Source organism: Ruditapes philippinarum, unplaced genomic scaffold, assembly GCF_026571515.1.
Source record: "Ruditapes philippinarum isolate M1 unplaced genomic scaffold, ASM2657151v2 ctg2606_1_1_1_1, whole genome shotgun sequence".
Lineage (NCBI taxonomy): Eukaryota > Metazoa > Mollusca > Bivalvia > Venerida > Veneridae > Ruditapes > Ruditapes philippinarum.
Genome location: NW_026856467.1, coordinates 157869 through 185771, shown reverse-complemented (window position 1 = coordinate 185771; position 27903 = coordinate 157869). Strand labels below are relative to the sequence as shown.

General features: G+C 34.5%; 1 protein-coding gene and 2 long non-coding RNA genes across 6 annotated transcripts in view; 1 reads left to right on the top strand and 2 right to left on the bottom strand.

Moving 5' to 3' along the window:
- Positions 1–26338, bottom strand: part of LOC132746660 (nonsense-mediated mRNA decay factor SMG8-like) — a 45361-nt gene extending 19023 nt beyond the window's left edge. For both annotated transcript variants that reach the window (XM_060735880.1, XM_060735881.1), the window contains exons 1-7: positions 26213–26338; positions 22873–22993; positions 19224–19259; positions 18150–18269; positions 17505–17588; positions 16490–16557; positions 15967–16141 (exon numbers count right to left, since the gene is read on the bottom strand). In XM_060735880.1, the coding sequence (XP_060591863.1) occupies positions 15967–16141; positions 16490–16557; positions 17505–17588; positions 18150–18269; positions 19224–19259; positions 22873–22993; positions 26213–26265 (657 nt within the window). In that variant the 5' untranslated portion in view covers positions 26266–26338. The remainder of the gene's footprint in view (positions 1–15966; positions 16142–16489; positions 16558–17504; positions 17589–18149; positions 18270–19223; positions 19260–22872; positions 22994–26212) is intronic.
- On the bottom strand, positions 4435–6706 carry LOC132746661 (uncharacterized). Of its 3 annotated transcripts, none has more exons than XR_009628012.1 (4): positions 6658–6706; positions 6046–6105; positions 5426–5609; positions 4435–5197 (listed from the first exon to the last, which is right to left on the bottom strand). It is a non-coding gene; the product is annotated as an uncharacterized LOC132746661 (long non-coding RNA). The 3 variants fall into 3 exon arrangements; XR_009628013.1 differs by lacking the exon at positions 6658–6706 and adding an exon at positions 6397–6481; XR_009628011.1 differs by lacking the exon at positions 6658–6706 and having other exon boundaries at positions 6046–6204.
- LOC132746662 (uncharacterized) lies at positions 6776–10076 on the top strand. Its single transcript, XR_009628014.1, has 3 exons — positions 6776–8028; positions 8478–8673; positions 9187–10076. It is a non-coding gene; the product is annotated as an uncharacterized LOC132746662 (long non-coding RNA).
- Positions 26339–27903: the final 1565 nt, after the last annotated feature.

Genomic DNA, 27903 nt, shown 5'->3' with positions numbered 1-27903 from the left:
CAACTTCCCAACTGAACTGGTGGGTAAAGATACTGTATACTATTACAATTGTGTTTCTTAGTAAAGCTGTCTCTAATAAGGGTGTAAAAGTGGTCAGTGAAATAAGAAGCAACTACTTTGCGTTGTGTCTAAAATGATAATGTTTATTAACGGTAAAATAACAATGCAACGGAAATGACGTCATATGAACTCTTCTTCCCGCCAACGTAACGTTGTCTGCCTGCCGTTCCCGCTAACGTAACGTCATCTTTACGACATCCTCCCAGGCGCAAATATATGGTAACTGTTACATAGTCTCAAGGGGGTACAGCTTTACAATTGGTCTTGATGTAGCTGTACCCGTTACTGGTGCGAACCATGGCCGCTCGTGTCAATCCATCTTTACCAGTGATCAATTGTTCAATAGTTCCTAATTTCCACTGTGATTTCGGGGTTTCATCATGAATAATTACTACATCACCGACCTTAATCGTTTGTATATTATTTTCCGAAGTTTTGTGATACTGGCATAATGACGTCAAGTACTCGTGGCGCCATCTATCCCGGAAATGGCTAATGATCTGTGACTGCATTCTCGCTTGTTTGGTGATCCCATCTCTTGAAACTGGTTTTGGTTCGGATATATCTTCATTGTAAGGCAGGGCTGTCAAACGCCGTCCGTATAGCAAATGAGCTGGTGTAATTGGTTCTGGATCGGTTGACTCTGACGTAACGTAAGTCAACGGACGGTCGTTCATGACATTTTCTACCTCTGTTACGATTGTTTGGAGAGTATCATAAGTGACGTATGCATTACCAAGAACCCTTTTGATAGCTGTTTTGGTAAGACCGATTAATCTTTCCCACCAACCACCAAACCAGGGAGCGCGCTTGGGAATAAATCTCCACTCTGTACCATGGTTGTGTAACGCGTCTTTTACGGAAGTAGAATTCATTAATTGGCGTATTGTATTTGCTGCTGCTTGAAAAGTTGTTCCGTTATCAGATATCATAACCTTCGGTAGAGATTTTCTGCTACTGAATCGCCTAAACGCTTGTAAAAATGAAGATTCAGTCATATCTGAGACTACTTCTAGATGAACAGCTCTGGTCGAAGCACAAGTAAAAAGACAAATGTATGCCTTCTCATTTTTGTTATTTCCTCGTACATGTAAAGCTCCAGTGAAATCAACTCCAGTCACAGTAAAAGGATGTGTATCTTGAACTCGTATCTTTGGCAAAGGTGGTGGATCTGGTGCTGTGTACGGTCTTCCTGACACTCGGCGACACTGGTTACACTTCCGGAGTAATTTCTGAATACACTGGCGTATCGATGGAATCCAATATTTCTGACGTATATGGGTAATAAGTGCACTCGTACCTGCGTGGAAGTGTCTTTCATGGGCGTCTATAATTACAAGTTTCGTCAGTTGGTGGTTTGCCGGAAGCAGGTATGGGAATCGGGTTTGCTCAGCTAAAGGGGCGTTATGAATCCTACCACCACAGCGAATGAAGCCATTATTGTCAAGGTATAATTGTAGTTACCTAACAAGCGTTAGGTTTCTCCTTCCGGTCTTGATACATGTAATCTCAGCGCTATAGGTGGTTGCTTGGCAATTATGAAGCCACAACTTCTCTGCATCTGCAAGTTCTTTTACAGTTAACGTCAGAGTTGACGTATTATCGGAAGTTCTTGCAGATCGGCAATGTTGAATGAATCTCATCATATAGGCTGTCACCCTAAGAAGCTTTCTGTAACGGCTTAATCTGTTGATATCAATGACATTGTGAATTCCGTAGGTTGTCATGGTAACAAGTGTATCATCTTGTTCTTCTGCGAGTAAAACAGTTGTTACAACAGCTGGCTGGCTCGGGTACCGACTTTCATCAGTTAACCAATCAGGACCTTTCTCCCATAATCTACTCTTCAGAAATTCAGTAGCTGTAATTCCTCTTGTCAACATGTCAGCCGGATTGTGATCGGTTGGACAGTACATCCACCTTCTGTTCTCTGTAAGATTGTGTATTTCAGTCACTCTATTCTGTTCAAATGTTTTCAACTTTCGGTTGGATGACAGCCAGTGTAGAACAATTTGACTGTCAGACCACATGTGTACGGATGCTGTAGGTATCGTCTGTTGTACGTGCTGCAGAAGTCTTGAACCTATCACTGCAGCCATAAGTTCAAGCCTTGGTAATGTCAGAAGCTTCAAAGGTGCGACACGTGTCCTTGATATAACACGTGCAGACTGGTCACCACGTGTAATGTATATTTACTGATCCATAGGCCTTAAGGCTGGCGTCACAAAAACACATGAAGATGAATATCTGAGGATGCGCTGGCAGCACTGTCGCCTATACCGGAAGTAAATGCCAAAGAGTCAGTTTTCCTTGAAGTAACTTCTTCGGGTATCTGGGTAGGGATTACACTGTTTAAGTCTTTAGCAAAGTTATACCATTGGGTCTGTAGGTCATCTGGTAGGGACATGTCCCACTCGAACTTTTGCTGCCAAATATCTTGAAGTAGGATTTTTGCACGAATTGTGAGTGGGGTCAGGAAGCCAAGGGGGTCATAAATCTTCGCTGTTTTCCTTGAGTATGACACGTTTTGTCATAAATTGGGAAGTAGAAATGGTCTTCTGTGCTAAGAAAATCTGGTCTGATATCAGGTCCCATTTCATTCCAAAGATGCTAGTTATTTTCTTCAGTCTCGGCTACTTCTTCCGCTTCCGCCTTTAGGCTGCGCAGAGAACTGTTGTTGTAGAGCTCCAGGACCGTAAGTTAAAAACCAGCAGATGTCATCAATTTGCTGTGTGTTCTGGAAAGTAGTGTCAAGTAGAGTACTCTCGTCAGAAAAGCTAGAACATTACGTTTCAACATTATAAGTCTTTTAAGTATTGCACTCACCCCCAATTATGATCATTGGCACTCATATGCTTGGTAAAAAGTGCATGAAGTATAAATGGGTGAACATGTGGCACCAAAAAGCACGGACTTGAATCTGTATGTTGTAAGGTCACTATTTGGATCATAAATGTCGTTCAACCATAGAAATCGTGTGACGTCAACGATCATTTTCGTTGAGTTGTATTTGAAGAAAAAGCCTTTTCTCAATATCTGTGCAGACGGCAATATCTGTGCTTTCTAAAAGTTCACTAAAATACTCGTCAATTCGTTGATACTTGAGGAGGGGTTGATTCAAGGCAATCATTTAAGACTCGGTGAATTTTTGTTTTTGACGACAACTACAGTCAAACACAATACGGATAGGGGTGGTGGCCGAATGTTTTCTTAACTCCGTGATGTGGGATATAGTGTACGGGACGCTCACTTGATAAAACATTCACTTTTCTCTATAAATCCTCTTTTTTCCTGGTCTTTAATTATGCCATCGTACTTTTGTAGTAAAGGGGGGTCTTCACGTAATCGTCGTATGGTGTTCTGAGTTCTTCTTAATGTGATGTTATAGTTGTCGGGTAAATTAGGGTGATCAGGTTTCCATTTGGCAACGAAGCAGTATACTTGCCATTTTCAAAGGTAATGCAGTTCTTCTGATAATTATGCAAGTAGTCAGAAGCCTTTTCTTCTGCTACGGGTAAAATGCCGATGGATTCTAATTTCCCAGAATCGCCCTCAAGATCATCATAATCTGGTGCAGATGTAATATATATTCATAATGTAGTTCGCAGCTGTTACTTGATGACGTCACCGGAAGTTGGTCCGGACAGAAGAAAAACAATCTTTGACTGGACAGCTGTCGGGTCCGTCGCCTCCGTATAATACGGTCTCCAAAGATCTCCCAATATCTAATCCGCTCCAATTAGTAATGATATGTTGAATGTTGTCAACTTCCATGGTACTGGATGGGCTAGTTTCAAACCTCGTAAATATGGCAAAATGTGTGGCAGCTTGTATTTGGTTACGTAAAGGCACAGCAATTAGAAACGGCACAATTTAATACATTCGATTTTGGCAATTTTTTCTCTGAGTTTGTCGTTATCAGGTAAACTGTGGCGGGTTTCAAAATGGCCGACTTTTCTTGGACTCCGCCCCGAATGCAGCCAGATGGACAACTTCGGAACCCGCGTCCCTGTAATTGTAATGTTTCGGCGAGTTCATGCAGTTAATAAAATGAACGCTTGCGCTCCTTCGTCAAATAAAATGTTTGCTTTAGCACAGGCGTGACCGGAAGTAATCTCAGCAACAGCAGTCTTCAGTAAAACGTTGTTTCTACTTTGTGTTGCAGAATGTAGAATAGCCGATTGTGCACTGGAACCGGAAGTAAGATGCGTTGTTGCTTCACTACCGGAAGTAGGGACGAAACTTGGAGCCGATGTGTTCAGCGAGCTTCCGATACTCTGATCGCAAATGCTGGTATGGTGTTTCCGGTTGCATTTTCTACACCGGTGTTTTGAGCGACAGGAAGCAACAAGATGTTTGCCTAAACAGTTGAAACACATCCCGTCCCTAGATTTGCCACTAAAATGCCACCCTTTTCAATGGTGGAGTATTTAGACAATTTTCCACCAATAATGCCACCAAAACGCCACCCAAATCATGAAAATGGTGAAAAATTTGAGCAGGACTGATGTTATATAATTTTCCAGTTAATTCCACCTTTTTTACACTAAATGCCACCAATGAGTGGAAAATTGGTGGAGTATTTAGACAAACTTTCACCATAATGCCACCATTATGCCACCTTAGGGTGGCAAACTCATTTTCCACTAGATGCCACTTGTTTCCACTTATTGCCACCATAATGGTGGAAAATTGGTGGAGTATTTAGACAAATTTCCACCATTATGCCACCATTGAGTGGCAAACTTATTTTCCACCAAATGCCACTTATTTCCACCTTTTGCCACCATAAGGGTGGAAAATTGGTGGAGTATTTAGACACTTTCCCACCATTTTGCCACCAGATAGTGGCAAATTCAGTTTCCACTAAATGCCACCTATTTTCACCCTTTCAGAAATTTTCCACCTTGTGGGTGGCAATAGCTGGAAACTGCTTGAAAGTCACCCTACCCTGTACCCTAAATTGGAAAGAAACAAATTTTAAAAATAATCCTTTTTAATGTTTCCATATGAAATTATATATTGTCTCAAAAAATAGCAAAACATTAGTCCATTTATTTTCTTCAGTTTATCTTGCTATTCCTGGACGGTTTGAGTTCAGTCCTTTAGGTTGTCGGCAACTTTTCGAGCGCACAATCTAAAACAAAAAAAATTATGAATGATTAATACAATAATTAAAAACATAAGCTTACAATTTTATATGACTATTGGATATTTCTATATTCAATTTGAGTGCATAGATATGATTAAAACACTTTAAAAAACAGCACTGCAGACGTGGAAGAATAAGACTTTTCTTATTTACTCCAAGGCAGAAAATATACGCAGAATCAAAAATGATATTTTCATTCAGTTCATTAGTTACCTTCCAAGAACTTAAGTTTTGCCTTGTCTGCACAAGAAGGTCTGGCGTCAGACTCTCTGTTCCCTTTCCTCATACCAAACAATGAGCGGCCTTTAATCTCTTCTATATTGAATAGCATTCTGAAGAGCTTTGCTGTACCTTTCTCTTTTGAGGCATATGGCTTTAGTTCTGCCATCACTTGGTCCTAAAATATGATTAACAATATCAAATAAGTAAAGACAGAAAATGATTATCAATATCTAATATGTAAAGACAGAAAATGAAAAAACTTTTTATAAGACCTTGGTATATGTATACAACTCTAAAATTTTAAAATAAGAAAGAAATAAAGAAATACAACACATCAACACCAGTGCAGGTTGAGTAATTAATAATCTTCCAGTTTCAGTTCTTAACGAACCTTCATCAGGATAAATATTTGATAAAATTTTCAAGCTAAAATGTACAAAAACTCTAAAATTTGTAAAACAAAATGTAAATGCAAATTAAAGTGTCATAAAGAGTTTGAATTAAAGTAGGTTTGTAAATAGTGACTAATAGCTATATTTATCAAGAACTTATTGGGTACTGTGACACTTCTTTCCTATCAATTCTAAAATAACTTTGAATTAACAAGATACCTTTGTAAAGCCACTGAAGATCAAATGTGTTGCTCCAGGCTGCTCCTCATTGCTTTGTGTCTGCAAAATAATAATTCTTATTTAATGCTGTTTCTGTTATGAACTGTCATTCTCCTAATAGCATGTTACTCTAGACTGTCTAATTATGGTTATATAATTATCTACTGTACCATGAAAGCTGAATTACAACAATGAAGGAATGAAACTTACTAATAAATCAGTTACTGTTAATCTGCTCCACATGTGACACACAAGGAAAATTGTTTAAGGCATGAAAGTTGTAGTAATAGGTACCTCAGGTTATCTATTGTTTGATTGATGTAATATTGTACATAATGATATTGTACTTACTGATTAATTTCTATAATTTTTTTCTCAAACTTAAAATTTCTAACATATTGTATTTAAGAAATGATGAAGATCTTCCTACATTCTTTATATTCCTACATTCTTTATATGTACATTGTAAATGCAGCTTTCTTTTAAGTCAAGTTACAAACAAAACAAATATAAAACACAATTTTATACAATACCACTTCATATTTTTACTGTCAAAAAACTAAACAGTTTCTGCATAGATAACAATAATTATTGTATGTAAAAGTTGTTTACCTGAAACTTTGACTGGGAATGATTCTGCTGTTTATCTTCTTGTCTACACCCCAAACAAAAAAATACATCAACAAATTATATCAAAATTGTGAATAAATCTGGAATAAATCATGTTTTCCTGATTTGTTAATACAATTTGTTCATGATTGATTAAATGAATCATAAATAAATTGTGCTTTTACTGGAAAGAAAAGATCCCATTTATTATAGATTCATTACAAAAGACTGATTTATTAACCATTGATTACAAACATAAGATAAATTCAATACAATTTATTGCAAATTCATTACACTTGAACTGGAATGTATACAATTTATTCATGATTTATTGGAAATAGAACTTTTCCCGACTGCATTAATACCATTTATTACAAATTCATTACACTTTAAAGTTCTGAGATATTCACAAGTTGTTAATGATTCATTAAAATCAGAGATTTTCCAGGATTTATTCAATACAATTCATAACATATTCATTGTACTTCAGATGTTCATAATTTGCTTAATTATAACAGAAATTTTCATTGATGTAGGTCCTTTTGTTTTACTAACCCCTCTCAACTATACAAATATATATTTTTTTAATTTCCCTTTACTCATTACCGTACTTGTTTTTAATCAGTCACTGGAAAATATATATGGGTTTTTCAAGTCTCTTAGTTTAATTTAGCATCACCATATTATTAATTCCATGCTCAGCGCAAAACGTAAAAAAACAGTCAATTATACAATCTCGTTTTACTGTTAAATATGTTTAACTTATTTGCATGTAGATTTTATTTTTGAGTGATCATGCAATTTCTTATTGTTAATACGCAATCTGATCCATACCCACGGCTTTTTATGATTAGATCTATCATTATCAGTAAAAAAAATGTCGAATAGATTAACGTATATGCGTAAAAAGGTAAAATGTCGTAAAAAAAGCGACTTAATTCTCTCGGACTTAACATCTGTTATTAGTTAATTGTTTTGAACAGCATGGCTCCCAGCCGCGCGATTAAACGATAAGATCTTGCAGGGAACTGCAGCCAACCGTGCGCCCCCTATCAGCAGACAACAGAACAAGATTAATAGGAAACGAAATTTTTTTGCCATTTTAGAAAAAAGATATCTTACCATACAAACAGTTTTCTTTCATTTTGGATATAACTAATGTCAGACACAAACTAACTTACAACAGATTTTGTCATTGCAGCTGCAAAATTAGGAACTTTATACAATACTATAGTAGCTATAGGGATAACATTTCGTTTGCATTAATTCTATGCATAGGAAAAAGGCGGTCATTTTGGAAGATGAACACAAAAATATGGATAAAAAACAATATCAAGGCATCTAGACTACTGATAGATGGTATACTGATAGACGGTAAGTTCAAAATTTTCTTTTCGTTCTACATAGCGTTTTTTATAACCTTCTATAGATCTAGATCATGTGTAAGTTGGCAAAAAATAAAATTTACTGGAGTAATGTGCAGATTAGGATAACGATCGATTCGCCCCATAACGACTCGCCCCATTTTAGTGACGATTCGTCAACCCCCCCCCCCCCCCCCCCCCCCTAATGGCACCACCTTAAATTAAAACATTTTTTATTCATTTTATTTGGATTGAAAAATATTTATGATACAAGATACAAGTTTTAAAATATGCACGCATGTACATGCATTGTTTATGAGGATATCTATGTACAGCCCATTTTAAAAACATAAATCTGCATTGTTTCACACTGAGCTCATCTGCACATTTGAATGCGATAAAAAATGATGTTCTTTTTTATTTTAAGTGACTTCAGAAGACTATTTTTCTTTTACTTAGTTATCTCGCAGAAAACTGAAAAGAGCAGCAAAGAAAGGACAGAACGTAAAAATCAGCAACTCTGATGAGATGGTAAAAAGCAGATGAACGGGAGATAATAAAATGCAGATGGACGGCTTCTTTGATTGTGAAGAGTTTGCTATTAGTTATGGGACGAGGGCGTTCCAAGAAAATGACATACATGAGTCTTTGAAGCGTAAGTATAGGGCTACATATATATGAATCATTTTAAAAACGACAATGTGCTTTTTAAATATTAAGTACTAGTAAATGATAAAAAATAATACTTTTCAATCTGAATTTTGTTCATGTACATATTGTAATTCAATGTCATAGCCTTTCAATTTCGTTTAAAATTTAATTGAAGCAAATGGTAAAAAACTGGACTTGCTACAAAATATTTGTTCATTCCTCTGTTGAAAATGAAATCGAACATTCACCCGTTTGTTTTATCAACAAATATTTATCTATCATCAGACTTTGTGAAATATACTGCTGGTTTTTATTCAATAGAACATGTACAGTCCAAAGCGGTTGAGTCCTTTAGTGTATTTGGCTCCAGTTGAAATTCAAATTCAGATTGTATTGCAAATAGAACAAAAATATATTATACTTTTTTCAGAGTGATATGTCAGAAGTCTAAGTTTAAATTTTGATATTTTATTTATAAATATGATACTTTTTATGAGAATTTTATTTTCTATTTCAGAGTATGCCATTCATTGCCTCAGTATAGAGATTCAACATTTAAAGATTATAGGAATAAAAAAGGTGTAGCTCCAGACAAACACTGAAAAGGAAGGCAAAGATGTTTTCAGACTGACATAAAGCCCTAGTTTCTAAAACTAGAAATATATTCCTAACAGCAAGCACGAATATTTCCAGAATTATTCCCCTTAACTTGTTTGTTTTATTTGCAGGGATATTTATGAAATGAGCTATGCACGTACATTATGAGTTTTCAATGTTATGATGTGGTGGCATAGATTTTTTTCACAAATTTTAATCTTGTTGTATGTTCTTGATTAATCTAGTCAGCTTTTGTTTGTAAAAAATAAAATAAAAATAAATAAAATTTATCAAGATATGTTATTATTATTATTATCATTTTCATATTTTTCTCCGGAATTGACACCATCATTGGAACCTGCATTTATTCAAAATCCATTAGATAAATATAAGCAGGCAAGCCTGATTTGTTAATGATTCATTAATACATTGAATTTCGGTTTATGGAAGAAGAAAAAACACAATTTATTAGTGATTCATTAACAATTTATTTGCAATTCATTAATGAATCAGTTGGTCAGCGAACCTAATTTATTGCCAATTGATTAACCTGATTTGTTGATAATTCATTGACTAAGTCAAGAAAAGGACCAAATTCATTACCCATTTGTTAACCTGATTTATTAACAATTTATAATAAGTTGGTAAATGGACCCAATTTATTACCAATTCATTTCACTGATTTATTAACAATTTATTCATAATGCATTGGCTCATTTGCATGTCATTTCCATCTATAATAAATTGGGAATAAATGGTAAATTTGTTTATCATTTATTATACTGATTCATTCCTATCTTTTTTTTGTTTGGGACATTCACACTTCAGTTAAAACTTCTCATTTCTATTTACCACACTAATAAGACTTTAAATGTTTTCTTTGAGAAATCAAAAATATGCATCCTTACATTTTAAACAAAATATCTCCAGAATTGCTACAATATCAATAATTTCCTTTGTGTTTGCAAGCTTTAACTGACCTCAATTCCTTTGAATTCAAACTTTACAACGGTGTAACTGCATGGACAGTCCATTATAATTTTAAATTGTGAGGGATTTTCCAAAAACCATAGCACCCATCATTTTATTTTTTACATTCATTTGAATGTATAACTATATCTTATACCTAAATAGATTGAGTAGAAATAAGCTTTTGAAAGATAATTTAGCATGCTATTTTAAGACAAATTCTACATAAAAACATGTATAATGTTGCCTCTCCCAAAATAATCAAATGGAACATTCTGGTCAGCATGAGTAAACTATTAACCCCCATTCATAGATTACTAGATAAGAGGGCAGTAGTTTTATCAGATCTGAGATGTATGCTGTGTTGTTAAATCTTAGAGGATGCAGTATTTACTAGCTAGTATTTACTTATCCTGATTGTAAGAAATTTATCAGACATTATGACTTATTTACTTTTCACCTATTAATTTTTACAATAGATTTAAAGCCTCTGAAAGCATAGCACAAAAGATGTTAGAGACAATAATTTTAAACTCCACATATAACTTAATCTCATTTATGAGAAGTTACAATGCCAAGGAACCATAACTTTTTATTGCATTATTTGGGGTTTATTGCCATTTTTTACTTCTCTGCTTAATTTTTGTCTTGATCATTAAGCTTAAAAAGTACTGAAGATATTAATTTGAAACTTCACAGATATAGATCTTTTTGAGTAATGTGCTGTGTTTAAGAACCATAACTCTTTGCATACTTTTGGAGTTATTGCCCTTTGCATTTTTCACTTTAATTATTGTTAGCATTACATGAAAAGTGTTAGTACTCACCAGATATCAGTTTAAAGTAATATTGAAGAGACAATTTATTATGTCAATTAGAAGAAAAGACAAAAGTCAAACTTTATTCAAGATTGACATTAAATATCATAGAAGAAGCAACAAACTTTATGCAGAGATATGCATTTTCTGGGCATAGAAGAACATTTCAACTATTTAATAAATGTACAGATTATAACTAAAGAACAAAGTACACTTTAAAAGCCGTAATTTTATTTTACAAGCATAGATTGGAACATAAACATTTTGACTTGAAAGTCAAATTTTACATCCCTAAAGAAAAGTACTGCCATAAAAAATGGGAAGTTAAGTAACCCCATACTTTTCTAATTTTTCCTGATCATAATTATATGTGTTTAACGCCTGGAAAAGTGATTTTACGTCCAATTTCTGTGTCTTTTCCTGCTACTTTACAGCTGGAATTATCATACCGTTACTGTGAGGCAGTGACTTTGTATCAGAATTGTGTTCATGGCATTCTAGTATGTTTAAGAAATATGAGTTTCTGATAAAATTTTCTAACTGTTCAACTTCAATAAATTATATTTTTGATAAAAAGTTCACTTGATGCTTTGGTAGAGTACAAACTATAAACAGATTTATATCAGTTTGGAGCTTTGACTTAAACCCTGCAATGCACAATTATTAGATTTCTCAGTTTTTTCCACCAATTTTTATACAACCCAGAAAATAGTTAAGAGTTTCCCTTTTCGACTAAAAGTTATTCACAAAATTTTCTAAGTTTTTTTCCACTATTTTGCCACCCAGAAAATAGTTAGAGTTTCACTTTTCCACTAAAAGCCACTCATTTTCCACCTTCAAAATAAACTAAGTTTCATTTTTCACCAATTTCCACCCTTTTGCCACCATAAAAAAAGTCTATGTTCAAATTTCCACTCAATGCCACCTAAATGCCACCAAAGGATAGTGGCATTTGGTGGCAATTTTGCCACTACAGTGGAAAAAGAGTGGAATTTTGTCATTTTCCAGTTAATGCCACCTTTTTTACACTTAATGCCACCCTTTTCAGTGGAAATAGCTGGCAAGTAGTGGCAAATCTAGGGACGGGCCTGTTTCTTGCGATGAATAATGGCTTTTCTCTCCTTAGGATTAATGATGTTTTTACAGTCAATTGCAAAATGTTTTTCATTGCAGAATGGACATTTGGGGCGTTGGGGTATTTGTACTTCTTGTATATGCTGAAAACTTTTCTTCTTTTGTGTTGGTCTTGTGCTTGTAAGGAAAGATGCAGTTGCTAAATGTTCATATGTAGTCTGTGTTGGCTGGCCTGAATCTATTATATTTATCTCCTTCTTTAACGCTCTCCTAAGTTCCGGAAGTGACCATTCACTCCCACCATGGGCGCGTGTCATGTTCCACTTGATCTCCGCCGGAAGTTTTTCAAGTATGACCGGTATAAGTAAATTTCCAAAGGACTCATGACCTTGACCTAGGGACTGTAGACCACGGATATATGCCTCCATCTTTTCTTGAAACGGTCTTAGACTGGACAGTTGGGAAGTTGGTCTAGGTAAATCCAGCAAACCTTGCATGTACGCATTTACAACTTTATGTGTCTGACCAAAACGTTCCTTGAGTAAATGTATAGCTTCTGAATAGTTTCCATGTGTAACATTCAAACCATCAATGACACTGGCAGCATCTTTGGACAATAGAGTTTTCAGATAGCAAAATTTCTGCACCTCAGATAGTGACATGTTGTTATGTATAATTGACTCGTAACAGTCCCAAAATGTTTGCCACTCCAAAATGTCTCAAGTAAAATTTGGTAATGTAAGCTTCGGAAGTTTATGAAACTGTGATGCAGACTGAATTGAAATGTCACTTATGTTTTTAGCCGATGTGCTATTATTTCGGTTCCCGGAAGTTCCATCTGCGTGTTGTGCGGTCTCATGGTTGTTACTATTTAGGGGCTCCTCAAGTGTGGTATTCTCAAGGGTTATATGTGGGGAACGGGTGATCTTCACGGCAGCGCGGTGTTAAGCCTCCAAATCTCAAATGTGTAGCCGAACTTCCAGCTTCTCGGTCTCCATGCCTACCTCATCTACCTGCGACATTATCTCCTCGTTGATCTCTTCCAGCGCCATAAGTTTCTCACGTAGAGTTTCAATAACGGTAGTAAAGTGCGTATTATCGCCCGCATATTCTTCTAATTTGCCAAGTTGACGTGTTATCACAGCCTTATGTGCACTTCTTCTCTTCTTAATTCTCAAAATATCCATAATTTCTGTTTTTGTCACGGCACCAAAATGTAAAAGTGGTCAGTGAAATAAGAAGCAACTACTTTGCGTTGTGTCTAAAATGATAATGTTTATTAACGGTAAAATAACAATGCAACGGAAATGACGTCATATGAACTCTTCTTAACGCCAACGTAACGTTGTCTGCCTGCCGTTCCCGCTAACGTAACGTCGTCTTTACGACATCGGGTACACTTATGAAATTTTCATACATGAAAACCCTATCTAATGGTAATTTTCTCTTGCTATAATATCTAAATTATACAAGAAAACACACACAATTTACAATCTATTATTCTAAACATGTGAATAAAACATAGGTGGCCATCTTATATGACATCATATGTATTTTCATTGTCCATGACAACATGGCTTAGAAAAATTTGAAACCCTTAAGGCGCTAATTGTTGATCATACAGAATGAGCAATATTTGGGCACCTGAATTAAGTGGAACACTTTCAATACACTAGCTGTCGGGCACCTGTGTTAAGTGGAACACTTTCAATACACTAGCTGTTGGGCACCTGTGTTAAGTGGAACACTTTCAATACACTAGCTGTTGGGCACCTGTGTTAAGTGGAACACTTTCAATATACTAGCTGTCGGGCACCTGTGTTAAGTGGAACACTTTCAATACACTAGCTGTTGGGCACCTGTGTTAAGTGGAACACTTTCAATACACTAGCTGTTGGGCACCTGTGTTAAGTGAACACTTTTAATATACTAGCTGTCGGGCACCTGTGTTAAGTGGAACACTTTCAATACACTAGCTGTTGGGCACCTGTGTTAAGTGGAACACTTTTAATACACTAGCTGTCGGGCACCTGTGTTTAAGTGGAACACTTTCAATACACTAGCTGTTGGGCACCTGTGTTAAGTGGAACACTTTCAATACACTAGCTGTTGGGCACCTGTGTTAAGTGGAACACTTTCAATACACTAGCTGTTGGGCACCTGTGTTAAGTGGAACACTTTCAATACACTAGTTGTTGGGCACCTGTGTTAAGTGGAACACTTTCAATACACTAGCTGTTGGGCACCTGTGTTAAGTGGAACACTTTCAATACACTAGCTGTTGGGCACCTGTGTTAAGTGGAACACTTTTAATACACTAGCTGTTGGGCACCTGTGTTAAGTGGAACACTTTTAATACACTAGCTGTTGGGCACCTGTGTTAAGTGGAACACTTTCAATACACTAGCTGTCGGGCACCTGTGTTAAGTGGAACACTTTCAATACACTAGTTGTTGGGCACCTGTGTTAAGAGGAACACTTTCAATACACTAGCTGTTGGGCACCTGTGTTAAGAGGAACACTTTCAATACACTAGCTGTTGGGCACCTGTGTTAAGTGGAATACTTTCAATACACTAGCTGTTGGGCACCTGTGTTAAGTGGAACACTTTCAATACACTAGCTGTTGGGCACCTGTGTTAAGAGGAACACTTTCAATACACTAGCTGTTGGGCACCTGTGTTAAGTGGAACACTTTCAATACACTAGCTGTTGGGCACCTGTGTTAAGAGGAACACTTTCAATACACTAGCTGTTGGGCACCTGTGTTAAGAGGAACACTTTCAATACACTAGCTGTCGGGCACCTGTGTTAAGTGGAACACTTTCAATACACTAGCTGTTGGGCACCTGTGTTAAGTGGAACACTTTTAATACACTATCTGTCGGGCACCTGTGTTAAGTGGAACACTTTCAATACACTAGCTGTCGGGCACCTGTGTTAAGTGGAACACTTTCAATACACTAGCTGTCGGGCACCTGTGTTAAGTGGAACACTTTCAATACACTAGCTGTCGGGCACCTGTGTTAAGTGGAACAATTTCAATACACTAGCTGTCGGGCACCTGAGTTAAGTGGAACACTTTCAATACACTAGCTGTCGGGCACCTGTGTTAAGTGGAACACTTTTAATACACTAGCTGTCGGGCACCTGTGTTAAGTGGAACACTTTCAATACACTAGCTGTCGGGCACCTGTGTTAAGTGGAACACTTTCAATATACTAGCTGTCGGGCACCTGTGTTAAGTGGAACACTGTTAATACACTAGCTGTCGGGCACCTGTGTTAAGTGGAACACTTTCAATATACTAGCTGTTGGGCACCTGTGTTAAGAGGAACACTTTCAATACACTAGCTGTCGGGCACCTGTGTTAAGTGGAACACTTTCAATACACTAGCTGTCGGGCACCTGTGTTAAGTGGAACAATTTCAATACACTAGCTGTCGGGCACCTGAGTTAAGTGGAACACTTTCAATACACTAGCTGTCGGGCACCTGTGTTAAGTGGAACACTTTTAATACACTAGCTGTCGGGCACCTGTGTTAAGTGGAACACTTTTAATACACTAGCTGTCGGGCACCTGTGTTAAGTGGAACACTTTCAATACACTAGCTGTCGGGCACCTGTGTTAAGAGGAACACTTTCAATATACTAGTTGAACATTTTTTTTTCAAACAAATTAATTTGATTAAGTGCAGGGCATACTGACAATTAATTCACTTCAAAAGTCATTAAAACAAACCCAATTAGATTATTCATGCAATCTGAAGTTTTTTCGAAACACAAACACAAAAAATTATTATTCACACACTTTCATGCTATATCAATACCTCAACGTACCTGTGGTCTTGCCTTGTATCCCGTGTTCTCCACCAACTCTTCCGGATCATATTCTATAGTTGATGTCTCAAATACAAAGAGAACTCTTGGTGAACATGGTCGCCCATTGTATTTCCAATCTTTAGAGATTGGTAGATCTAGGAGCTGTTCTGTTACGCATTTCTGTACCTTCATCCTGTAGTAAAATTACATATAATTATATATGATGGGCTAACTAATACACATCTTTTTAATTTAAAAAATAATGAAATATTCAAAAAGTTAATGAAAAAAATAAGACCTGGACGGTCTTTTTAATTAGTTATCTGCCCCATGGAGATCATAAAATGGCACCTGGTTAAGGCATTAGGATATAACCTGTCAAAAACTGGCTATACCGATATAATGTCAGTGGTCTAACTGCACGTCACACCTGTTTAGAGTAAAGGTTAAAATTCCATATTTCTGGTTTATATTAATTGTAAAATTATCATTTCTTATTTTATCATAGATATTTCTATACATGATACCTTTTAGTCATTACCTTATAGAGTCCAAAATCCTGAATAATCTGACATATGTAACATCAAAAGATGAACCTGGGTGTGATATCTGAAATAGTACAGTAAAATTACAAATCTGCATAAGTCATTATTTTATTTGCACTAAAAAGAGCTGAGACTTTATCAAATTGCAAAATACATGTTTATTGTTACATAATTCTTGTCTGCATATAGTGCTGATCCTTGAATATTTATTATACACATGTACATAACTGGTAGAGTTTAATAACATCAATAAATGATACCATAACTGGAAAAAAACAAACAATGCCATTTGATACTTGATGCAAATACTAACATTTCACAATAGAGACATTAGTTCAGTTTATACAAATTTATTTTAGTTTGATTGTGTTGGAAGCTATAAGCTTATTGAAACACTCTCGAATCCGTTCCTCGAATCAACCAGTACTAAGCAATGAATGTAAAGTTTCTTGCTCAAGGAACAACGGCTTGCCCCTGACAGGGTTTGAACCCACGCGGTAAGTAATCCTTAGATTACTTGTCCGGCGCGTTAACCACTCGGCCACGCCGCCACTCAATAGAGTCATTAAAGGGACTCCACTGAGGTTTTTTGACATGACAGGAATGGAAACATTTTTTTCAGATTGTTACTCTATTTGATATAGATCTATACAAATAACTTATGTGCAAAATTTCAGATCATTAGCTTGCTCCGTTTTTCCAGAAAAATTATTATAATAATGAGTTGTATTTCATTTATATTTCTGTTTTAAGTGCTTGTGTTGATCTATGTGAAAAATTGAAAATTTATGTTTTTAGCCTTATAAACCTCAGTGGAGTTCCTTTAATTTTTTTATTTCAGAATTCAAAAACGAAGCCTTATTCTTTCTATCAATATATCACTATGACTAACTCTAATTAATAAAATTTTACAGTGAAAAAAGCTCAGCTAGCCAAGTTCTAATAGCTAAGTGTTTCCCCTATATTATATTACATACATAAATCAAAGATATACATGTAATCTATACTCACCACAAGTATATGAGAAACTTGAAACATGAAGAAGAGACATTTAGCATTGTGACAATCCTCTTGTTGCCATAGTGTCTGAAAATCCTGGAAATAATTGTATAATACAAATGGTTAAACTCCAAGCTCAAAGGCATAGGGTTTAATGAAAAGAACAAGCTGAAACTTTGATTTCTGAAGAGTCATATACTGTTCTGGCCAAATAGGAAATAATCATATTCTGTGCATAAAACTATAATGTGCATTCTTTAAAAATGCCCTCTGCAAGTTTTCCTTACTATCATATTTCATCACTTTTTTAAGCAAGGGCTGCATTATAGTTCTAGACATGTTCTTTTGACAGGTCACCGGCTTTCATTTAGTATGTTTTGTGTGAATTTTAGTCATTCCTAGACATTTTATCAATTGATCAAAATTAACAAATTTTCAAAACTGTGTCTATAATCTATCATAAGAAAAATACCATCATTGACTATAATGACATACAATAACAGCTCTAACTATATGTAGTTATACTTATTAAGAATCTCTTTCTTCAGCTATTGAAAATAAACATTTTCGTTACTTTTATTCAGGGACTAAAAATAAAATTTTCTGTATAAATATTGAACATTTTGCAATATATAAATAGCCCAACCTTCAGCTTACCTTGACAGAGGCATCCTTAAGTCTCTGGCAAACTGACGTCAATCTGTAAGAATCTAGTATACTGGTGAGATGTAGGTATACCACATTGCTGTCAATGTCATAGTAACACTCTATGTCACCCTGTAAAATATGCTATCATAGAGCTCAATTTGTTTGTGAGAAATGATGCTTATAAAACTTGGTTTGTAAAAATTGAAAAAAAATGGGGGTCAAACTTCTTTTACTCATCAAAATAAGAAAGAAATAAAAGAAATACAACACATCCACACCAGTGCAGGTTGAGTAATTTATAGTAATCTACTGGTTTCAGTTCTTAACAAACCTTCATCTAGATAAATATTTTACAAAATTTCGAGCTAAAGTATACAAAACATGGATGTATTTTATATTATATAAACATTTTTTTTTACTCATGTATAAGCATAACAAGAGCTGCCCCACAAGAAGTTGATTTATCTTATGACATAAAACTTCTCTTTTTTTCTAACCCAGGTCCTACATGTAATTAAAAAAAAAAACAGAAATAAAAGAAAGTTTGCTCAAAATGTTAAAAATATTTCTACTTTTAGCAATGTCTATGTCATTAAAAAATCTCATAATAGAAAAATGCTTTGTAAAAATTACTAAGTGCTAGACAGAAGACTAAATGGCCAGTTTTAAATGCATTACTTTGATAAAAAAAATCAGAAAAGGCAAACATTCTTTATATTTTCCTCAAAATGAATGAAAAAGGGAGGTAATTTTGAAGTGTTTAATTTTGAAGTGATATCTTCATAGTTTCTGAGAAAAAGGACCTTAAGAAATGGTTAATCAAACTGAAAAGGGGTAAACATTTGCAAATATTCATTTTAGGATTACCGGTATCTGCCTGTATGAAATTGCATTTTTTTATAACAAAATCATCTATACAAAGTTTGAAAAGCTTTCATAGTATCAAAAATAATCAACCTTAACACAAAATTAACCAGAATGCCAATTCTGACAAAAGAGTCATGACAATGGATCCACATTTTTTTCTTTCAAAAAGAGGCGGTAAAAATTAAACTACCCAATATGAAACAAAAATATGCTTACTTGATTTATACTATCCTCAAGGTATCCCTCCACACCCTGCAAATATACATATACATTGTATTTTGAATAAAAAAGATTTTTTTTTAATTAAATACATGTACTGGTACCGTTGGCCTAGTGGTTAAGACGGCTTCAGATTAGGAGGTCCAAGGTTCAAGCCCCACCTTGAGCGTTAATTGAAGGATGAATCTTTCTCGTTCGGAAATGTCTGCTTCGTGAGCCACGAGGCAGTTAAATGAATGGTTACTGATTTCTATCCGCCTGGCATAGTGGTAGTTGGGAAGTACATGGTATACAATCAAAAGGTGTCTCATATTAAAGTCAGTTATTACTGACCCTTTCAGTAGGGGTGGCACTATGATAAACAAGACCCGTTTACACGTTACTCTTATTCTAGAAACTACAATAGAGATTTACTCTATAAATTGTTACATTGGACATGGCCATCTTTGAATAAGGAAGTTTACATCAACAGTGTAGAGGTTTATGTTTAAGGTAGTACACCCCTAATGGACACTATAAGGAACTGTAAAATTGACAACATAGGACAGTTATATGCCTTAAATGTCACCTGTATGCAAAATTTAAGCAAAATTTATCGTGTGGTTTATGAGTTATGGACATTTTTCTGAACTAAAACTTTGCCATTAGAAGGGCTTTTTTCAGAAATGAGGAAACTTTAAATAATTTATAATATCATCATTATGAAAAATGTTTTCCTATAGCTCATTGTTAAGAAACAAAGAATGATATTTAGGTAATAAATTAAACAAACAAAATTATTGTTTTTAAACGAAATGTTTTTAATATGTATAAAAATGTAACCATACCCCACCCACTTTTAACACTTATGTGAAAAAAAACTTTTTTTACATATCCCTAAAATTTTCCACAATGAGGGGCAGTTTTCAAAGTTTGCATAAATTTTCTTAAATGTATATTGGTTGGTCTTGCAACATATTAAATATTTTTACCGTGTAGTTTTTATTTCATTAAACTTTGAAAATATCTGGTATCATATTTGCTATTAAATTTGGCATTATTAATTTTAGTAAATAAATACCTATAAAAATTATGTAATTAAAATGAAACACTTTTTTCTTCCATTAGGGATCTGAGAGAATGTTAAAAAGACAAGAGGGCCATGATGGCCCTGAAGTCGCTCACCTGTATGTAGGCCCCCCAACCCCCACCCCCAACGTTGCAGGGCCAATTTAACCCAAGAGCTTTTATTTGCACAAACTTGGTAGACACCCATAAGAAGATGTTTCATGCTAAACATCTAAGCTTTAGCTCATTGGGCTTTTTAAAAGAAGATTTTTTTTAAAGTTTTTACTATACACATAAAGATAAAAACAATGACACCCCTGGGGCCGGGCCAGTTTTGACCCAAGGGCTTTTATTTGAACAAACTTTGTAGACACTTACTAGAAGATGTTTCATGCTTAATATCTAAACTCTAGCTATTTGGGTTTTTTTCAAAGAAGATTTTAAGTTTTTGCTATACACATATAAGGAAAATCAATGACCCCCGGCGCGGTGCCAATTTTGACCCCAGGTCTTTTATTTGAACAAACTTTGTAGACACTCACTAAAAGATGTTTCATGCTTAATATCTTAACTCTAGCTATTTGGGTTTTTTCAAAGAAGATTTTTTAAGTTTTTGCTATACACATATAAGGAAATTCAATGACCCCCCGGGCGGTGCCAATTTTGACCCAAGGGCTTTTATTTGAACAAACTTGGTAGACACTTATTTGAACATGTTTGATGCTAAATATCTTAGCCATAGCTCTTTGAGTTCTTTAAAAGAAGATTTTTTAAGTTTTTACTATATGCATATAGGGAAAATCAATGACCCCCCCGGGGTGGGGCCAATTTTGACCCCAGGGCTTTTATTTGAACAAACTTGGTAGACACTTATTAGAACATGTTTCATGCTAAATATCTTAGCTCTAACTCTTTTGGTTCTTTAAAAGAAGATTTTTTAAGTTTTTACTATAATATGCATATAGGGAAAATCAATGACCCCCTGGGGCGGTGCCAATTTTGACCCCAGGGCTTTTATTTGAACAAACTTGGTAGACACTTATTAGGACATGTTTGATGCTCAATATCTTAGCCATAGCTCTTTGAGTTCTTTAAAAGAAGATTTTTTAAGTTTTTACTATATGCATATAGGGAAAGTCAATGACCCCCCGGGGCGGGGCCAATTTTGACCCCAGGGCTTTTATTTGAACAAACTTGGTAGACACCCATTAGAACATGTTTCATGCTAAATATCTTAGCTCTAGCTCTTTGGGTTCTTTAAAAGAAGATTTTTTAATTTTTTACTATATGCATATAGGGAAAATCAATGACCCCCCGGGGCGGGGCCAATTTTGACCCCAGGGATTTTATTTGAACAAACTTGGTAGACACTCACTTGAAGATGTTTCATACCAAATATCTAAGCTCTAGCTCATATGGTTTTTAAAAGAAGATATTTAAAGTTTTTTCTTTAGGTTGCCATGGCAACCAGAGTTCTGCATGGAATTAAATTCTTTGAACAATTTTTAAAGGTGACCACCAAAGGAACATTCCTGTGAAGTTTGGATGAAATTGGCTTAGTGGTTTATGAGGAGATGTCATTTAAAGTAAAAGTTTACGGACGGACGACGGATAGACGACGGACGGACGCCAGACGAAAAGCGATCACAAAAGCTCACCCTGTCACTTTGTGACAATCTATACTCTTTACAGTGATTCTAGCCTATTTGAATACTCTTTAAAGTGGAGGTAGTGCATTAGGGGTGTACTACCTTAATACGTCAAGATTACTCAGCCACTAGTAGTTGGGTCAAATGAATGCATGGAACAACAGTCACTTTGATGATAGTGTAGGTGGGTTAGAATTGTCAATAATGGTTAAAAGGGTAATATAAAACACAACTTAATAAACTGCTTAATAAACTGTTTCAAGAATACAAATTGTACAATGTTGAATTCTTTAACGTTTTGATTAAGTTATCTAAACGTTTCTTATTGATTTTCAGTTTTTATGGGTTATTTTTGTTGTGTTGGGTTTTTAACGATTATTCACCTTATTCAACAGAGGCCTATAAAAGTCCTCTTCTTCCCAAACAAAATTTTCTTTAAAACCATGCAGTTTTCCAAAAAAATCTGAACTTGCACCAGCTTTTTTAACTCCAAAATTTGTAATTTAAGAGATAATTTTTCCCAAACTGAAGATGCTTAGGCTTCTTCCCAATTAAGTGAGAAGTACCACTGGTCTAATGTCGCACCAACACTGTAAAGGTCCAGCTTAACTGGTGGAGGAAGATATCAGGTGTCCCAGCATTATAATTTCAGGCACTGACAGGCACTCAAGTAGAACCACTAACAGTATTTTTCTAGCTGGATAGCTTTTCATCACATAAAAACAATTTAAGTCCCTGGCAGCATTCAAACCTGCAGCAGTGAGGTCAAGGGTTAGTGGTTTGAAGTTAAAAATATTAATCACTAGGCCACAGACACCCTATTTCATACAAACATTCAAGTTAAAAATTTGTTGAATAATAACAAAACATAAATATTATAATATATCGGATAATACCTACAAAGTAGTTGAAAAATAAATCTACAATATTCAGCATATTTAATATTTCACCTTAAATATGTCGGCATCTAGAATTGGGTTGAATAAAGATGCTTTTGAAGTAGCAGTTTTGTACAGGCTCTTTCCAATGATAGACACAACACATACTTTATTGTCTTTAAACTGGCTTGGCCTGAAATAAATGTTTATTCATGAATGCTTTCTTTGACAAAAATATATATTGGAATGAATGTTAAATTTACAGGATTATAATATTTCCTGACAATAGTGCAAATCAAGTTCATGAATTTTCATTTGCATATTTTAAATGCTTTGTATACTGTGCGTATAATGTAGAAATGAACAGAACAGAAATGAGTAAACAAAAATGTTTCCTGCATTGAAGACTGCTATAAACTAAGTGTGCGCATAAAAATATATTGTCGTGTTTTGTTCTTTATGGCAAATTCCACGTGAATTAAAATAATCCCATTAACAATCATAAAATCTCAATAAAGTAATGAAAATAAACTTATACCCATGTTACATTTTTAAAACTAATTACTTATCTCGATTTTTCAGGGCCATCAACAGAATATTTAATGACATAATCAAAGTTTTATTGATATATCAAAAAGTAGATTTTGTGTATTGTCAAAGGAATATTGGAAAATTTCCTGCATTTCATATCATGTAATGATGTACTGAGTTGGGATACTGTATACACCATCTGTTTTCCAGAGTGTCAATCAAAAGCCAAACATTAAGCCATGAACATTCTGCACATACAGTGTACTGGCATGCGAGCAGTTCCCGTACAAAAATCGTAGTTACTTAAACATTATTTTTTATTACGCTCACTCACCAAAATTTGAACGTTACACATCAATATTCGGCTCGTCACAGAAATCATGGAAATTCCATCATGTTCTAAACATAGAATAACCCTTAGTTATGAGGCCTCATATGGGGTACCGAAATTATCCATTATTTTGTATGAAGAGAAGTAGTTCCCGTACATAAAATTTAACCCATTATAATTACACAATTTTATTATATCGGACCTATTTTTCATTTATAATTGTTGAACAGACCATTTTCTAAGAGATAAATAGATGTAATTCCGGAAATAGAAAGTAGACTAAACGCGTGTATCTATTACCCGGTACCGTTACCCCCAACACATTCACATGCGATGGCATGCTTGTATGCATGATATTTTACGCATCAAAGCCATAAAATTATTTTATATAGTAATATTGGTCAAAATTCTGATAATTAAACAAGTTTTCATCACATTGCCTTCTTATCTGTAAACAGGTGGTATAAGTGGAAAACCCTTTAACATGCCTCACGTGTAAGTATGTTTGCGCATGCGCGCAAGAACGGAATCCCCCGGATAAAACAAGGTCACGTTTTGACAACGCACATGTGTAAGTGATTTAAAATGAGACTTTTTATACGTACTGCCGAACTGACATTTAGATTTTGTCTCGTTTATGTATCTGCTTGATTTGAAATGAATTTTTGAAGAATGCATGTAAAAATAAAGTTTAAATGAAAAATACGGGTACTGCTTCTGTACGGGAACTGCTTGCATGCCAGTATAGCTCTTTTAAGCTATACATATTTAACTTTTTAAAACAGTTTTACCTAATTCAAGCTTAATAATCCAGGAACTAGAAAGATTCAGAAAGATTTTTCAAGATGTCTAACATGTCAGCCACTATAGAGGACAAAGTTTACAAACCAACACAAAACAAAGGACTGTTACTGCGAAATAACTTTTTCTCCATTAGAATTGCTGAATTATAGTGGTTTAGTCGAAGTACCGGTTCGGCGAACTGAATTTATAAAGAGGTGCGGAAGTGGTTTCATCGATCTTATGTAATATAGTAATTAAAGGCAAGTAGACATGGTTCATATATATAAAGTTTTATTTTCATTGTCAATATTTTGTTATAAATTTTAAATCATTATTCGCTTTTTCAGGTTTTACTTATATACGTCCATATATTTCTATGATGAGATCTTTCGTATTGTGTAATGCTTTTAGGTGAATATTACTATTATACTTAAGGAAATAATAAACAATACATGTAAGGTTAAATTTTTAATATCTTGTCTTTAATTGCATGAAAATGTGTGATAAACCGCGATAATTGGCATACCCATTATACAACAGATATTGTTTGCACTTTATAAATTAAGTTCACCGAAACCACAACCTGTTTAATTATATAAGATCAGGTCGCCGAACCGGTATTTCGACAAAACCACTCTCACCCTAGTCCTAATTATAAGACCTATACGTAACCTATTTCATATTTATCATTCATTAATCTGATATTTTACATTTTTCATTTTCCATGTTACGTTAGGTCTTAACAGATCTTTGCAAAATCGTGTAGCAAAAAAAATGACATTAGACATCGATTTAGATCTAATGAATTTAAACAATTAAAACAGCGTGTATTTACAATAATTTTGACCTATTTATGAACAAAACTAAAAAATAAATACCTTTAAACAAAATAATTGAACTGTCACAACCGAAAAGTCATGATTAAATCCTCTCATTTAATTAAATTCTTTGTACAGCTGATATACAAATGGCCGCCATACAGTGCGCGAAATCTGATTGGCTAATTCAAATGCAAGCGTTTAAATGACTCCAGAAGTTTCTAACGGAATATTTTTTCAACGAAATAATTGCCCATGCACCGTCAGTGTGTTCAAATATATTTTTCCGTTCAAAAAATTGGAATCAATCTGTAAAACGCTTTACTTAACCAGTATGGCCGATGAGCGAAATAGACTGATATTTATATTTTATTTTTAATTGATAAGTACATTGTTTGAAAGTTTTTGTTAATGATAGACCATGCAATTGAAAGAACAGAAGATAAGCTTTTGAATAAAGCTTGAAAGGCAAGTCAACAGACATTTTTTTAATTTTTCAAAATGCTACGCGTTTTTGAGCAATAACTATTAGACGTAAAGGCTTGACCAACATAAAACTATAACAAGCCTGTAACGTCTAATCTATTGGACTACTCTCACCCGAATTGCTAACATGTGGAACAAATGCCATGAAATGGCCAGACAGGGTTGTTTTGGCAAAAACCGTGGATACCTTCAAAAACCAGACTAGACCACAACTGGAATGTTATGGACAGATATGGAACTCAAGAGTCATCGCTTACTATCAAACTCCCATCCAAGAATTAAATGTAAATAATTAGTCTACTTTCACTTTTAAATTTTAACAATTCGTCAAGTAGATCTAGATTTATATGAATTTTAACATTTCAACTCAACCAGGTGAAAGAATGTTTTGGAGTGTTAAACGACGCACTAATACTGCTTGTTATAAAAGGTAACAAACGTGTTCAATCACTTTAAAACTTACACAAAATCGTGTTTTACTGGAAAAGAATTTGTTGTTGCTTCGACTGCCGACATTTTACCATGATAAAATCCGTCTAGCTTATCTAAAACCCGGCACTTCTGTGGCCGTCCACTACCTAATTGTAAAAAAATCAGATATATCGATAGTAGATCTAATATATGTAGATTTGAAAAAAAATGTTATAATATTATAATGTTCAATAAAATAACGATATCTATTTTCAATTATACTGTATAAGGGCACATAAAGCTTAACAAAATAATGAGTACATTTTTTTAATTTGTGCGATTTCAGCATGTTTTGCAGAGTTTATTACTGAATCAGAAAGTAGCACTATACTAGGTAATCTTCATAAACGTGAAGTACTAATTATATATATATACAAAACTAGGCTCTTTTTTGTAACTTGAAAATGCAAAAAAGGCAAGCTTGAGATTTATTTATTTATTTATTTATTTTTTTTTTTTTTTATTTATTTATTTATTTATTTATTTATTTATCTATTTATTTATTTATTTATTACGTTAAATGTGTTAATTTTATTATGTAGCATACACTAATTTAAAATTGATCACCAAACTAAGCAAGTTATATTTGATTTATCCTTTCAGTGGTTCTAAAGATATCGCTCATTTTTAAATAATTATGACAAATGGCAGAAATAAAAAAGAGTAAAATTGCACTAATTGTTTAAAAAGTATGCCTTTCAATGGTTGTTGGGGTATCATTTTTAATTGTTTTATAAGTGAATGCATTAATTTACATCAAAAACAGAGAAATGACTTCTCATGGAAACAACAGCAATTATTTTGTAACGACAGTAGTTTCCTTTGCATGGTTAAGAATTAAAACTCTTGGCAATTATTGATACAAGTACATGTACATATGTATACGAGGGCTTATCGGAAAGTCTGTGTTTGTTTTCAAATATATTTGCATTTTTTTTTTCAAATAAACTAATTTAAAAGTTACGTTAGAATTTAACTCATTACACGGCGAATCGTTACATATAATTAACACATTTACTTTACTATTATATGATAAAGAAATATAGAACAAATAAGTATATACAGACCAACAGATTTTTACCTAACAGTACTCGTACACGTTACGATGTACATAACCTTCAAAATCATATCTGTCATATGTTGCGGTTCGAATCGGAATTTCCGTCCCGAGGGGTCCCACCAATAGGCGAATTCCCGAGGGACAGATATTCCGAACATATGTCAGATGTTTTTTCTTGCATATTCCATTCTATCTTAAACTCTTTACTTAATATAACAATTTTTATGGAAATTTATGCCACTACACCCGTAACTATTTTCTTCCAACAGCGTAAGAAATTCTAACTTCATTCAAAATTGTTAAATCAGGTCATCCTAAGTGTGCCATTGTACAGCACTAGACTCCGCTGGCACCCCACCCCCATGCCAGAATTGCGGTATGGGTAAAACTGACATGACAGTCTGATATGCAAAGAATATGACGTCAAATATCACCATTTTTCCACATACATTGTAGTCTCCACCAGCATGCACACACATTTCGTGTTTCTTTATCCAATGACTTTTTCTTAATAGTATTTAATCCAAAATCAAGTACATACATGTACTGTACTAGTATAATGAATGACAGCTTCTTCACAATGTAGCTATATTGACGATCCTGGAAAGGAATTTCATGGAGCT